Consider the following 15,557-nt stretch of genomic DNA (forward strand, 5'->3'; position numbering starts at 1 on the left):
TTGCAGAGGTTTGAAGTCAGTCTGCTGCACTGTCTATTGATGCTGCTGATTAATGATCATCACTGCATAGCATGGCTCTTTTCCAACATCCACACAACTATGCAGACTTGTTTTTGTATGCAGACAAGTAATATCTTTATTTATTGGGGCTCTAACAAAGTCTCTTCATGTTTCATGTTACAGTGGACAGCACAAGCTGTGCTAATACTAATTGGGATAATGAAGTGAGTAAGACATCCCATAATAATGGGTACCAGCATTGCTGAGGTCACCAAGTTATGAAAACAGTCATGAACTGAAATCACAACCAATTACATTAAATCATCCATATATTTTGCGGAGCTCGAGGACAGCCTACCAGGCTTAGGAACAATGTAGCCTATGCTTCACATCTCAGCACCGAGACGGAATGAATATCAACACAAAACTGTACAAACAACATGGGATGTACAAGTGCTACTTGAGCAGTATCAATGTGTGGAGTTGGCTCTTAAGGTTTGCAAGAGGCAATATCTTATTGTTCTGGTAGTAATTTATCTCCCGACCTTTCCCCTGCCCCGCATCTCTCGTGATAACTTATCAGTGTCTTAAGTGCCAAGTATTCCAGCAGAACGTCAAATGAATGTCGGCCTACATAAGAAAGACGTCTGGGTGATGTGTACACAACACTCAGAGAGTCTCGCAGACTGATTTTTGTATTCTCCACACGGTGCTCGGCCAGGACCATCTCCAGGCTTCTATAACCTGGTCGCACGCAAGATCCTGTACTGTAGTTTATGGAAAACGGCAAACGGGTCCTAGTGCCCACGGTGTGGGAAAGGACAGAAATGGTCCCTTCTCTCTCTCTTTAAATACGTACTTGTTCACTTGGACAAACCGACTGTCCAACGTGTTAAGATAGATAAGAAGTGTGATCGTCGTTCGTCTTTCACGCCCACATTTACCAAAACTAATTATGAGACCCTGTGCTATTCCATGTTTTGTCTTATTATAACATTTAGAACTTTTCTATTTACAGTGAACCTCAACGTACGCACATCAGACTGAACTGTAAGTGTATGTTCACGCTTGCATGCCCAATTTGAGTGCTACCCCAAAAAGAAACGTTTAATTATGCATGAGCAGCGCTAGGACCCTGCGGATTAGTGCGCACACGGCGACGGAATGAGCGCACTTGGGGTAGTAACTGAATTTGAGTGTGACAGAGTGGCAAGTAGGCAAAACCGCTAGATTTTGGAAATTACAGAGGAGACTACCAAGACCTTCTCTATCCTTGTCTACATTAATATATTCACTTTTGGGATTTTTTTGTCTCGCAAATTGAATGCAGAAATGCAGAGGAGGATCTTGCTATCTTTAAACGACAAACATTTTAAAGCTCCGGAAGATCGAAACAAACACATTTTGAAGTTTATGAATTAGATGCATTCACTGAAGGACAGTAGACCGCTTTCAAGCTGATCAAAACTGGAATATCGACAAAACAAATTGGTTTAGGACAGATAACAGTAATCACATTTCACTTCTGTGACTCGAAGATTCAAGGAGATACAAACTAACGGGCGAATCTTAACTTCAACTCAAACCAAACACAAAAAAGCTCCGCTTCACCGGGAATTGTAAGGATGAGAGAAACATCTGTGGCGATCTGGTGCGCGCAAGTTGCCATGACATAACGGGAACACTAAAACCTTTGTGTCATATCGGAAAGGCTTTATAATGATGTAGTTGGTGCATAACTGACAGGAGTTGCAGCCAACGAAAGACGGAAAGAAAAAACGGTGTCAGCACAGAGCAAGTGAGCCCTCGTCCTCGGAGTCCTCACGGTGGAGTAATGGGATGACAGGGCTCAGCTGAGGTGACACTGATCAGGACCATGTTCGTGCCCAGTGTTGACATCCCGCCGCCGGGGCGGCTTCTGCTGATGCTGGTGTTGCTGTGTGCCTCTGAGTCCAGGCCAAGCCCGTCCTGTCCTGGGCTCATCACTAGCGGCTGTAGCTGCACCGATGAACGCACCAAAGCTCACTCCACTCCGGTCACCCGGAAAAGGGTCAGCTGCAGTAACAAGGAACTTTCTGGAACCCCAGATGCCAGCCTGCTCCCGAACATGACCGTCACTTTGTGAGTGATACCGTAGTATGCATTGGTTAAAACTATTTTCTTATACATGGGGCGTTGTTTACAGGGGTCGGTATGGCACATCGCACGTTGTAAGGCCACGCACAAATACGTTTATTTGACCATATATTAGAACTTCCAAAGATTTCAGCCTGTCAAATCATCCTCCAGAGTCATCCTTTGACAAAGGGGAAGGGGTTATAATGGGGGGATAATGTGAATATTATTCCGTTATCTATCTCTCGGCCTTTAAAGTGGAAGAAAACCTTTGAAACGTGTTAAATTATGTCTAATCACCTCCAGACCCTTTATCCTCCGGGCATGGATGTTCTCAGATGGTAAAATCATGCCCTGGGCTGTCTGAGGTACTGACTATGATATTAAGCCTGTCAATGGGTTGGGCATAACTCACTGATTTAACCACCGTTTAACCACCGTTCAAGAAGTTGCCGACTTAAATCGCCCCCTGTGTGTGTTATACATTATTTATTATTATAAATGCTACGGGGTTGCAGCCCTGGCCTAGCTCTGACAGCAGCTAGGCTCTCAGTCCCAGCCAGCACTGTCTCTGAGAACTAGGTGAAGAGACTGGCTGCTCTGTTTCCTGACTCTCTGAGGGGGAGCCATCATTTGGCCCAGCCTCTTTGTCACAGCTCTGTCACTTTAAATCTGCCTTTGACCCCATAACAGCACTGGGGTTCAGTGCTCGCCTCCTCCCTGCCTGTGCCGCCCCTCTCTCTCTCTCTCTCTCTCTCTCTCTCTCTCTCTCTCTCTCTCTCTCTCTCTCTCTCTCTCTCTCTCTCTCTCTCTCTCTCTCTCATTCTCTCTCTCTCTCTCTCTCTCTCTCTCTCTCTCTCTCTCTCTCTCTCTCTCTCTCTCTCACACACACACACACACACACACACACACACGCACACACACACACATATGCACACACACACACACACATACATACACACACAATCCAGCTGACTTGCCTTGCTAAACTTGGATAAACAGAAACACATTTCCCTCTCTTTTTACCCCCCCCCCCCTCCCTGCGCTCTAATGGTGGCTTGGCTCCTTCTTTTAAAACCATAACATCCCAGCAATCTCAGGCAGCCGCCTTACAATCGCCTTCTGTTCAGGAAGGAAGGGTGACCGGCCGCTCTTCGACCCACCAGAGAGGGAGAGAGGGAGAAAGAGAGGGAGGGAGAGAGAGAGAGAGAGGGAGAGAGGGAGAAAGAGAGGGAGGGAGAGAGAGAGAGAGAGAGAGGGAGAGAGGGAGAAAGAGAGGGAGGGAGAGAGAGAGAGAGAGGGAGAGAGGGAGAAAGAGAGGGAGGGAGAGAGAGAGAGAGGGAGAGAGGGAGAAAGAGAGGGAGGGAGAGAGAGAGCACTCTGTCTGACACTTCCATCATCCCGGGAGCCATTTTTAGCATGATCAACTGTTATTCTAAGACGGGAGGATGTAATCAGTTAGGACCCATGCCTCAGGACCTACAGTAAAGTGTCAGAAACATAGTGACCGTTGTGCACACACGGTAACGTCACACGCAGAAATAAGGCACACGGTCCGAAGGAGCACGCACAAAACAGTTGCTAACTATTACCTAACCCCTTCACCCCTCTCCGACTTCCTCCAGCATCCCAGAATCCTCCTCACTCGACCAGTGGGAGCCTCTCTAGCCGCACATGGGCACAGTAAAAAAAAAAAAAAAAAAAAAAACACAGACTGACCAATAGGAGACGGCATAGGAGGCACAGCCAGAGGATTTGTGCCCTGGGGAGACTGAAAGGGCCAGCGGTCCATTTACAAGCCCTTGTGTTTCTGCTTAATAAAGGCAGCACACAAACATCTGGAGAACACATTGCTGGGAGTCAGAGGAAAGAATAAAAAAAAGAGCCTGGGTGGCAGCAATGCTGCGACTGAAGACTCCTCTCGTCCCAGCACCTACAAATTCGCCTTTATTTGTTTTCCTATGTGCTTTTAGCACACTGTGATACTTTTACGAGGCTGTGTGCCAAAGGCCGGCCCTGTAAGCCCCCTTAGTGAAAGCACCGCCATCTTGATTGTTTATCGCTCGGTTTCCGTGTGTGGCTCGTGACTGGTGAGATGATTCGTCCGGACTTTGGGGGGAATTTCTCCTGAGCGGGTCGTGCTCTCGTCCTCCGGTCGTGACACGAGCTCCAGACGGGGAACGTTAGAAGTGGTGTTGATATTCCTGTTATTCCTGACATTCCTCCGTCTGCGGAGAGACTCCAGACTGCATCTCAGCTGCACCAGGGGTGGCTTAGCTCAGCTCTGCCCCTGGCTCAGAGCTCCCTCAGCCAGCCTCAAAGCCCCCTCTCTCCTGGGGCAGGTAGGATGGAGGATCCTTCTGGTGGTTGGTGGCTGGTTGAGGCTGGTTGGGGCTGGAGGACAGCAGGCAGTGGGCTTCCGGGGCTGGTTCTGTGTAATGCACAACAGCTGGCCCCCATGAACATTCCAGCGGAGGCCCCACTGCCTCCTGGGAAATCCTAACGGGGGTTTGTTTATTAAAACTATTCGTTGGCTGTTTGTTGTTCCTGCGGAACTTGAAGGAAGGAACATTGAGCTGTCTGTTGTCACCTCTAAACCATCTACATTACACCTCCACCTTAGAGACTATGAGAGCTATGTAGCTACGTTTGAGTACAGAGGCATATTGCAATGGATGGAATGGCCATTAAATTCTTGTAACCGTAAGTGCTTTTGTGTCCTACCTATTTTGATCAAACCTGACACTTTCTAAGTTGTTTATAGCCATCAAGATCTTTTTTCAGCCTCCGCCAGAAGTTAGTCATCTTTTCCACTTTCTCCCTCTTTCTATCTCCACCTCTTTTGCCCTCTTTCTCTCTATCTACCTCTTTCTGCCGCCTTCTCTCGATCTCTACCTCTTTCTCCCTCTCTCCCCACCCTTCTATCATGAGTTCATCCACACGCAGTAACGCTCAACCTAAATATTTAGCCGTCCTGGTAGGAAACTGCCTTGTCTAAACTTCTTCCAGATGTGGGCCTGTGCAGGGCTCGTGTTTAGGACTAATTACGCTCGTCTGTGATGGCGCTGAATCATCGGGAGAGGAGAGAAGAGGAGGAGAGGGGGCGAGAGATGGCGAAGAGAGGGAAAGGGGAAACGGAGAAAAAGGAGACGAGCGACAATAAGAGATTGCGAAGTGATCGAGAGGACTGGAAGGATCACCCGGGGGGGGGTGTAAAGAAGACAGGGCGTACAGGAGGAGAGGAAGAGGGAGACGGGAGAGAGAGCGTGCGCAGGAAAGGCGAAGAGAGAGGCAGAGTCTGGAGGCTTGGCAGGCTGTTCAGAGCGATGTGTCCCTGGAGACTGTGCTTCCCAGCCCTGGCCCTGGCCCTGGCCCCAACCCCCAGCCTCAGACCCAGCCCAACCGACCTCAAGCTCTGGGGGAAAGGGGAGGATGGTGAAACTAGTTTATAGCTCTCTAGCATTAGAGACCAGCATTGTACGTAACTTATGTTATGTAGCGTATAGAGGTAGGCGGAGGTAGGTAGGAGGTGTGTTCCCCTAGCAACGTGTGACACTCTTAGGTTGGGATGTCCTGTTTAGTCAGCCCTTGGGTTATCTGAGATATTATAACTGAGAGTTCCTTAGTAGTCTCAATCACGTCTCTACTTGTCTCTACTGTTGTCTGCTTGTGATGACCTTGGCATAGTGGGCGCCAAGCCCAAGAAGTAGGCCCAGATGCCCAGGGACGGGACCCCGTACAGTCCTTGGCTGACAGCTGCCAACTGTGGGGTGGAATGTGTGGAGTTGACCCCCCCCCCCCCACCGCTCCCTGAAGAGACAGCTGCAGGAGGGGGAGGGGGGGGGTTCCACACTGTGTGACTGGGAGTGTGCATGTCCCTCAGCAGCGCTCAGCCCTGCTAGACCTCCACCCCAGATAGCCTCTTCTGGTGAGCAGTGTAAACGTACGCGTGCGAGCGCTTGAGTTGACCCAACCGATGAGCTGGATGAGCGAGTGCAGCGTTCGGAGAGGCTGCCGGCGATCTGTCGCCGTCAACATGCCATGACGTTACGTTTGTCCCACGGACAAGCGCGTACCCTGACTGTTCTCGCGGGCGGCCATGTTGTTTGTTGGGGGTGTTGAGGAGAGGGACCTGGAAGTCGACGGGCAGCCGTGGGGCAGCTGTGGTGGTTGTAAGTGTCAGGTCTGTGGCTCAGTATGTGTTGAGACGGGAGTATGTCGATGGAATGACCCCGGCGGCCATCTTATCAGCAGGGAGGATTCCTCCAGAAGGGGGGGAGAGGGGGGGGAGAGACCAGGCAGCCCATGCATTCCTGCAGGCACTGGGTTTATTTATGTGGGGTAAGGTGTTGAGAGGAGGGGGAGGGGGCTCTCCTCCACACATGCTAGGTGGGGGCACTGGTCAGCAATAAATCAAGAAAACAAACAAAGGCCTGACTTTGGATGGCGCGGTGTTCATTGCAGCCTTGCCACCTGTCCGTGCCACACAAACCCTGGACCCCCTGTTGGCCAGGTCAAGGTAAAAGTCACATGTCTTGAAGGATCCTGTTTTATAACCCCACTGTAGTTGTCAGTTCAGCCCACTCTGAGGAAAACATATCTCACCTATCGCCGCTGATGGTTAGCCGGTCAAGAGGCCTCGTTCTTCAAACTCGCCGAAAACAAGAACACATGTTGTCTTTGGGGGAACGTTACACCCCTTAGTGTTGTCTTGGAAACGTTACACCCCTTAGTGTTGTCTTGGAAACGTTACACCCCTTAGTGTTGTCTTGGAAACGTTACACCCATTAGTGTTGTCTTGGAAACGTTACACCCCTTAGTGTTGTCTTGGAAACGTTACACCTCTTAGTAACTTCTTGTTAGTGTAGGTTTTCCTTTCATACAACTCCTTCTTATCATCCTCCAAAAAATGCATGACTCTGGTTGTTCTCACCCCCCCCCCCGCCCCCCCCTCCCAAAGCCTTTCCCAGCCTCCAGCCTCCATCCCCCAGACCTCACCACATCAATGACCTCCTCGCTATCTGCTTTGGGAACAGTCTACAGTGCATTGACTCAGACGAGGGAGTGTGTGTTGAATATCCTCGTGGCCAGAACTGGGTGTCCATATCAGTTATGTTGATGTAACTATGAGGCAACAATGGATTATTCCTTCGCTAGTAATTGCAGCATGTTATTTCGCTTTTTATTGCATATGACATCATTTAGAGACTCTCAAACATGTATCTCAGTTTAGAAACGTCATTGAATCAAACCAACAAACTCAACAACCTTGTTAAGTAATTGTGGGCAGAATGATTGTGGCCTTTTCATTTAAAAAACAAACTTTCTTCCCAGCAGTCTGCTTTGGAGCCGAATACTGGTTATGAGAGAAAACAATGAGACAATGTTAGTCAGGCATAGACCGCATTCCACTTGCCTGCAAAGCGTAGATTCACTAAATTGCCTCATTAAAGAGTACAATCTTTAGACAGTGATTAAACTGCCCTCTGGATTGTTGGACACAACTGTGAACTTTCTCTTGTGGTCAGTGTTGGGAGCAGTTTACAAGGAGTTTTGCGTGGTCTTTACTGACAGTAACATATTTGTGATTCTTCATAAAGAATATTTAACTTGACAATACACTAATGTATGTTTACATCTATGTCCTTTGTAACATTAATAGACTTAGAATTGGAGAGTTGAAGGACGTTCCAGAAATGGATTGAATTTGTTGACGTGAATTATAATGTTATGATTATTGTCAGTTTGAGGAGATTGTGTCGATCATCAACTTAAGAAACGGAGCTCAAGGGTGTGTGTGCATGTGTGTGTGTGTGGGTTTGTGCGTGTGTTCTCAGTGCACACATGTGGTAGGGCGTGCATGCCCACAGCTCCCAAAATAAAACCATGTCCTCCCCTCCTTAATTAGAGAGAGTTTATAAAACCCAGATTTTAATTTTAGACCGAGGAGCACTTTAAGGACTGCTTGACATGGTATGCACACGCACACACACACACACATACATACACACACACACACACAGAAAGTACACTAAAACTAAGACACTGCATACAATAAGCCTGCTGATCACTTACACACACACACACACACATACCCACCCTCCCCCACACACACCCTCCCCCACACACGCACACACCAAAAACCACAGACCAACAGACCACATAGTCTTACTCTCTTGCACAGCCTGGTAACCCAAGCACAATGCAGGATTCTCGATAATAAGCGGTTCTCCAAGTTAGACACAGGGCCTTTTCCCCCTGCCTGTCCACTCCCAATCCTGGACAGTATCAAAATACATTTTTATACAGTACAGAGTACCTTTCTCATAAAGTGCCTCTATGGTTGGCAAATGTTTATCCATCAGTCTGCCCAGAACGTTATCCAGTCGTCTGGCTAATGCATGTTTAACTCGATCAGAGCTTGCTGCATTGTAATGAAAATAATAAACATTTTGCGTACAATTACATGGATGCTGCTCTCTGCATGACAGCTGATAAATAGGCCCGCTCGTCTGGCAGTGCTCTCCACTTCCTGCTCAAGTCTCTCTGGAGGGTCAGGGGACAATGGGCACATTCACATCTCCAGATGCATTTACTGCTAAAGTGCCTTTTGTGCTCAAGGGCCTTTAGTGGCCCGTCCGCATTCAGCGGGGTGACCCGGGCCGAGCACAGAGCCAGGCTACCCCCAGCTCAGAGAGACGCTGTCGGGGTGCGGAGGAGGCAGGGTCCTCCTGGGGGAAGGCTTGGCTGCCTCTCCTCCGTCCCCTGGGCTGGCTCCGGGGAGCTGGAGGACACAGGCAGCTAGCGGATGGTCTAGACGAGCTCTCCCCTGCTGGGACACTCAGGAGACAAACTCCCACCCAGCACACTGCTACTCAGGAACTAGACTCTCCACAGAAAGTATGCTGTTTAGAGGGGTGGGCTTTATCACACACACACACACACACACACTTTTCCTCTTCTCTCTCTCTCTCTCTACCTCTCTCTCTCTCTTTCTCGCTCTCTTTCTCTCTCTGTCATACACACACATTCTCTTTACTTGTAAATGTCTTTCCTTCCTCTCTCTGACACACAGACCTACACACACACACACGCGCACACACACACACACACATTCTGCCCCTGCTGAGAGGGGGCTCCTGTTGATAAAAGCCTGCAGTAATTGGTGCAGGCCTTCATTAGTGGCAGAACTGAGCGCTGTGACATGTCACAATGAAAGTGTGTGTGCGTGTGTGTGCGGCCTGTGTGCAAGGGACTGTTTCAGTGGCCAGTTAACAAGCAAACACACCCTTTAACTTCATGCCCAGCCCCAAAGTATGTGTAATCTAGACTCTCTTCCTACCTCCTTCAGCTCCCTTGCATATACGTACGTTATTTTACTCCAACCTCTGTGTATCATGAAGGTATTTTACCGTAAAGGGATTTTGTTGCTACAGTATTTCACCCAGACACCTTTTCAAGAAGTCCTGTCTTCCATTGTAGCCCCAGTCTTTCTTAAATAGATATTCTTTGGCATTATTTCATGCTTTATTGGACATTTTCAAGTGAAGTGTGACAGCAAAGGCTACGAGAGAGAGAGTGGGGAAGATGTAGACGGAAGGGCCCGGTCAAGCTCTCAGCCGGCGTGGTACTGTAGTCGCACTAATCCGGTGAGCTAACAGGCCGCCCCAGCCCTCGCCCTTCAACCACCTCCGACTCGACCCCCCCGGGGGGCTGGAGACCTGCCGGCCGTGAGAGGGCCGCCAGCGAGGTGCTACGTGACGTCGTTTCATAAGGGGGGCCGTTTGATCTATTCGACGTGGCACCCCTGGAGCCTGGGCGGAGTCTGAAGGGAGCGTCAACAGCCAAATGAAGTCATGAACCGTCTCGTAAATCTGGGCTCGCGGGCTCCGTTTGCCGAGCCAGTCCGTTCCTTCCTGGTGAGTTGCCGTGTCTACTTAGCACTCGTCCAGGATCTGCCAAAACACTGGGAATCAAACTCGAAAGTATGTGAGTCGAGATGACTCGTGCCCAGATATCCAAGGACAGGGTGACGTAAGCTTCCAATGGTTTGATGCCAGACAGACAGAACGCTGCAGGATTACGAAAGTGTATGCAGTCCGAAAAAGAAATAAAAGGCTGTTATTTGACTTGTGCGAGGTTGTTGGCCTAGCTCATCCTCATAAGCATTCTCGTTCGACTTCCAAGTCCCTGACTTGCATATCCGCCATGCTGTTTTAACTAGGCTGTGTCTTATTGTCAGGCTGTGGCAACACATTGAGCAATATTCATTATCTGACTCGTATTGGTCTGGGGAGTTAGGGTGCTGCGAGGGGATTTGTGGCACATGACCAAACTCTTTCAAGGGTTCTTCTCTTTCACCTCGCGTGTGGTCCCAGGCCTGAGAGGTCTATCCACAGTTAAATGATGTTGACGCAGTGGCACGTTCTGTTGTTTTGACTCTCTTTATTACACTGAACCTGCACCTCTCTCCAATGGTCTTGGGAAGCGCGCTATTGGCCGGGGTGGGACAGAGGGCGGGGTGTCTAATCCCCTCTCATATCCTCATGTTGTTCCACCTGCGTGTGTGTTTCCACTCTGGGCTCTCTCTCTCTCTCTCGTCCCTGGAGCCTGGAACCATCTGGGAGTGTGGGTCCTTGGGGTAGGATTTAAGATTAAGCTTTGGGAGTGGTGTGTGTATCTGGGAGCATTTCTCTGGGAGTATGTCTCTGGAGCATGTATCTGGAGCATGTATCTGGGGGCATGTCTCTGGAGCATGTCTCTGGAGCATGTATCTGGAGCATGTCTCTGGAGCATGTCTCTGGAGCATGTATCTGGAGCATGTCTCTGGTAGCATGTCTCTGGAGCATGTCTCTGGAGCATGTATCTGGAGCATGTCTCTGGAGCATGTCTCTGGAGCATGTATCTGGTAGCATGTCTCTGGAGCATGTCTCTGGAGCATGTATCTGGAGCATGTCTCTGGTAGCATGTCTCTGGAGCATGTCTCTGGAGCATGTATCTGGAGCATGTCTCTGGAGCATGTCTCTGGAGCATGTATCTGGAGCATGTCTCTGGAGCATGTCTCTGCTAGCATGTCTCTGGAGCTTGTTTCTGGAGCATGTATCTGGTAGCATGTCTCTGGTAGCATGTCTCTGCTAGCATGTCTCTGGTAGCATGTCTCTGGAGCATGTCTCTGGAGCATGTATCTGGGGGCATGTCTCTGGAGCATGTCTCTGGAGCATGTCTCTGGAGCATGTCTCTGGTAGCATGTCTCTGGAGCATGTCTCTGCTAGCATGTCTCTGGAGCATGTCTCTGGAGCATGTATCCGGGAGTTTGTCTCTGGGAGTATGTCTCTGGTAGCATGTCTCTGGAGCATGTCTCTGGTAGCATGTCTCTGAAGCATGTATCTGGTAGCATGTCTCTGGTAGCATGTCTCTGAAGCATGTATCTGGTAGCATGTCTCTGGAGCATGTATCCGGGAGTTTGTCTCTGGGAGTATGTCCTTGGGAATTAGTCTGGAAGTATGCCTGGGAGCATACTGTGGGAGTATGTGGAGGGTGGTGTGGAGAGGAGATAAAGGGACACTCTGTCACAACCCTGTTTCCCAGCCCCCAGCTGTCCTATGAATGACTGAAAGGTTTCTGTCGGGTGTACAGTCCCGTCTGTGCATAGCAGGCCTTCATATTATCCCCACAGGAGCAATCGTTTGCTCAAAACGTTACCAGCAGACGACCTGAAATACGGCGCAGCTGCAGGCAAGCACGCCGAAAAAACATCTAACACAGACATGAGCTTGTCCACACGCACACATGCACACACACACACACACACACGGACAGGTACACCCAGCAGCACACGCGCGCAGACGGACTCACACACACTCCCGCAGACCCGGGAGACACACCTGAAGCGCCGAGCCTGCCGCCCAGATGTCGAAGCTGCGGAGACGGCAGTCACCGCCGCCGAAGAAGCGGAACCAAATCGGCAAAACGGAATTCCCAGTTTGGGAAGGCGCCGACATGCCCCTCGTGTCTCCCTGAAGGTTTTGTGGGTAGGAGGAAGCAAATTGAGCAGACCGACAACGTGAGCGTGAGGGCCCAGGGAGGAGTTTCTGCGGTTAGCTACCGCTGCCTAGCCCCAGCTGCCCGGCCTCAGCTTGCTTCACTGCTGGCTCCTTTGGCTGGCCCTGCGCATCCATCCGAAGTACAGCACAGTACCGGCTCACTCTCTCTCTCACACACACACACACACACACATATATCTAGACTGTACACACACAGACACACATGTAAACTGCACACACACACACACATATATCTAGACTGTACACACACAGACACACATGTAAACTGCATACACACACACACACATATATCTAGACTGTACACACACAGACACACATGTAAACTGCATACACACACACACACTGTGGCTGGCTGATTACCGACATTACTATAGCAACAGAGGGGTAATTGTGGGGTTCCGGAATGATCTGGACCCAAGCACCGGCTCTTCATTAGACCAGAGATGAGACGAGACGAGTGTGGGAGCCGGGACAAGGACGAGGATAATGGCTTTCAACCTTACTGAACCTGCCGCTGAGGTCGACTGGGTCTGACTCATCCCACTCACCCCGCTCTCTCCCTGGATAAGAACGTCAGTACGCCCCCCCTCCACCACCACCACCACCATCCCCCCACTGCTGTGGTCTGGGGTCTGGAGGAGCCTGCTTTAGTCAGGCAGCATGCTGGCCGTTTGATCTTCAGGTTCACCTGTTAGGTGAAGTGTCCCTTTCCTCCTCTGGAGATCTGAGGGAGGACACGGATTAAACCGGCTGCTTCTGACCTGTGATTGGTCCCTGAGCCTGGGAAGACATGCAGTATGTGAGTGGCAGAGCTAATGACACTCGGAGATGCCTTAGAGATAGCCAGAATCCAGTTAGTGTCCCTTTCATACCCCGTGTCCCAGAGTCCAAATCCTATTTGGAGGGAGACTTAACTCAATGTAGCCTTCAAACAAGCATCCTCGGTCGGTTTGACATTGAGCAGGCACTGTTTGGGACCTTGGCTGGTGGAGCAAGACTATCTTGTTTGTAGTGCTAGACCAAGACTCCAAAAATGGGCTCCTCACATCCCTCTGTTTCCCAAAGGTTCCTTCCCTCTCTTCACTGCTCCCTGGAAAACATGATGTACGTCTCCACGACCGTCCAGGAAGTGCTCTCCTCGTGACCCTTGAACTCTCCTCGATAAACAGCTAATTGGCAGGGTTTCCTGTTTGGACTGATGGGAGTTGGAGTCTCCTGTTTCTTGTCTTTTGCCAGAGCTCTGCTGCAGCACTTCTTAGGAGTTGAACTCACGGTATTGTTTACCCCCCCCCCCCCCCCCCCCCCCCCCCCCTCCCCAACAGAACAATGAATGCTTTTGCTGCTATTCTCGCTGCAGACTTCAGAGATGCCCCGGAAACCACACGGAAAGAGGCCTGGTCCGTAAGGCCCTCGTTTCTTGGAAGCAGACGCCTTGTGTTTTCGCAGCGAGGCTTAAGTGAGACTACTTTATTATCCGTGTTTATTAGCTGAAGAGAGGTTTGGAGTTCCACTGTGAAAAGGAGCAAAGACACTGAGCCCTGACAAACCCCCTTGGGGCTGCTTGGTCCTTTGAGTGTGTGTGTGTGTGTGTGTTGCGTGTGTGTGTGTGCATGTTGTCCCCTCAATCGTCCACAGTGATGTTGCGGAACAGGTAGGCCAAACGTCAGTTCACAGGTGGTTAGCCTGCTACACAGTGAAATGTTCCAGCCATTGGCTGCGATTGAAACAAATCTTTTTCTTTTTTTTCCTCAATGATTTAGAAAACTCTGTTTACATGTGTTTTTTGTTTTTTTTACAAAAAAAAACACATTTACCACATGTACTGTACACACAATCTGGCTAATCGACATCCTTCTGAATAATCAGCTTATTCAAAAGGAACTATCTATATCTACGCTGCCTGTGTTGAATTAAATGGCTTGTCTTCTTGCCAGACGTGACTTTCTCCTCCTATCTGCATTGAATTATTCCGGCAGTTTCCGGATCTTCTATAGCTTTCATCTCAGGCCTGCGTTGAGTTAAAGAGATACTGTGCCCCGACGGAAGCTTGAGACCTTAGGACTCGGAGTCGTGGGTTCATACTCAGGCTACGCCCCGAGAGGACCAGCGTGTAGATGAGTGGGCACTTTCTGCTCTGGCAGGTTTTAACGTCTGTGAGGGAATTGGACTACATGAGAAAAAAAACAAAACAATAGAAGAAGAACAGTATTGACAGTTTGAACCTTGCAGTGGAATCTTAAAAAGCTATTGGTTGCCTAGTGATTGGTGACCCATGGAGTAATCCGCATTCTCTGCTGTGGAGGAGCAGGAGTTACTAGTTGGTGGCTAGCGTATGTAGCTGGGCGGGATGATTCAATCTGTTCATTAAGGGAGGTAAGACGAGGGGAGGGAGAGAGGGCCGTGTTTTACTGATGTGACAGGAAGCAGAAAACTGACTGCTGATGCCTCTCTACATCTCACACACTGTTCCCAGTCAGCTCCCTCTTTTAAAGGCACGCACACACACACACACACACACACACGCCGACACGCACACCGACACACACATACACACACCGACACATATACACACACACGCACGCACACACACACCCATACATTTAGTCGCTCGCGCTCGATTCCTCAGTCTCGATTAAGAACACACTTCATCTCACAAACAGCCCATTAGCTGCCCCGGGGAGGGGGAAAGGTCAGTGAGAGGCAGGGGGCGTGTTAATGACCGCAGGCTGTCGCCAGAATTGAGGCCCTGCAGTACTCAGCCTCCCCCCCCCCCCCCCTCCCCTCCCCGGCCGTCGACCGACCACATCCCTCAGACACACAGCCGACACAACAGGCCAGGCGTTAACAGCAGTCTCCACTGGCCTCCTCACTACAGCTAACACTGTGACTCTGGGTGTCCCAGCTAGCTGTCTCTGTGTGGGGAGTCAGGTGGCTGAGCGGTGAGGGAGTCGGACTAGTAATCCGAAGGTTTCCAGTTCGATTCCCGGTCATGCCAACTGACGTTGTGTCCTTGGGCAAGGCACTTCACCCTACTTGCCTCGGGGGAATGTCCTTGTACTTACTGTAAGTCGCTCTGGATAAGAGTGTCTGCTAAATGACTACATGTAAATGTGCGTGTGTGTCTGTGTGTACGTATGCGTCTGTGTGTGTGTCTGTGTGTACGTATGCATGTGTGTGTGTATGTCGCTACTTCGAGCATTCTGGACCTCAGGGTCCCTCGTCCCAGTGCCTGATAAGAGCTTAATTGCGTAATTGTCACAATAAGGGCAGACTTTGGTTTGAATCTGGACTTGGGTTTTACTTTGATGTTCGAAATCCATCCTGAATGCTTATCATGATTACTGCTTCCTTGCCATCCCTAATCTTGATCCCCTATTT

The 15,557-nt window shown here is 49.9% G+C and overlaps 1 protein-coding gene across 1 annotated transcript in view; it reads left to right on the plus strand.

Annotated features, from left to right (window-relative positions):
- Positions 1–1,262: 1,262 nt before the first annotated feature.
- Positions 1,263–15,557, plus strand: part of adgra2 (adhesion G protein-coupled receptor A2) — a 36,698-nt gene continuing 22,403 nt past the window's right edge. The window contains exon 1 of the mRNA XM_067228262.1: positions 1,263–2,121. Coding sequence (XP_067084363.1) covers positions 1,877–2,121 — 245 coding nt within the window. The 5' untranslated portion in view covers positions 1,263–1,876. The remainder of the gene's footprint in view (positions 2,122–15,557) is intronic.

This window comes from Osmerus mordax, chromosome 24 (assembly GCF_038355195.1).
Source record: "Osmerus mordax isolate fOsmMor3 chromosome 24, fOsmMor3.pri, whole genome shotgun sequence".
Lineage (NCBI taxonomy): Eukaryota > Metazoa > Chordata > Actinopteri > Osmeriformes > Osmeridae > Osmerus > Osmerus mordax.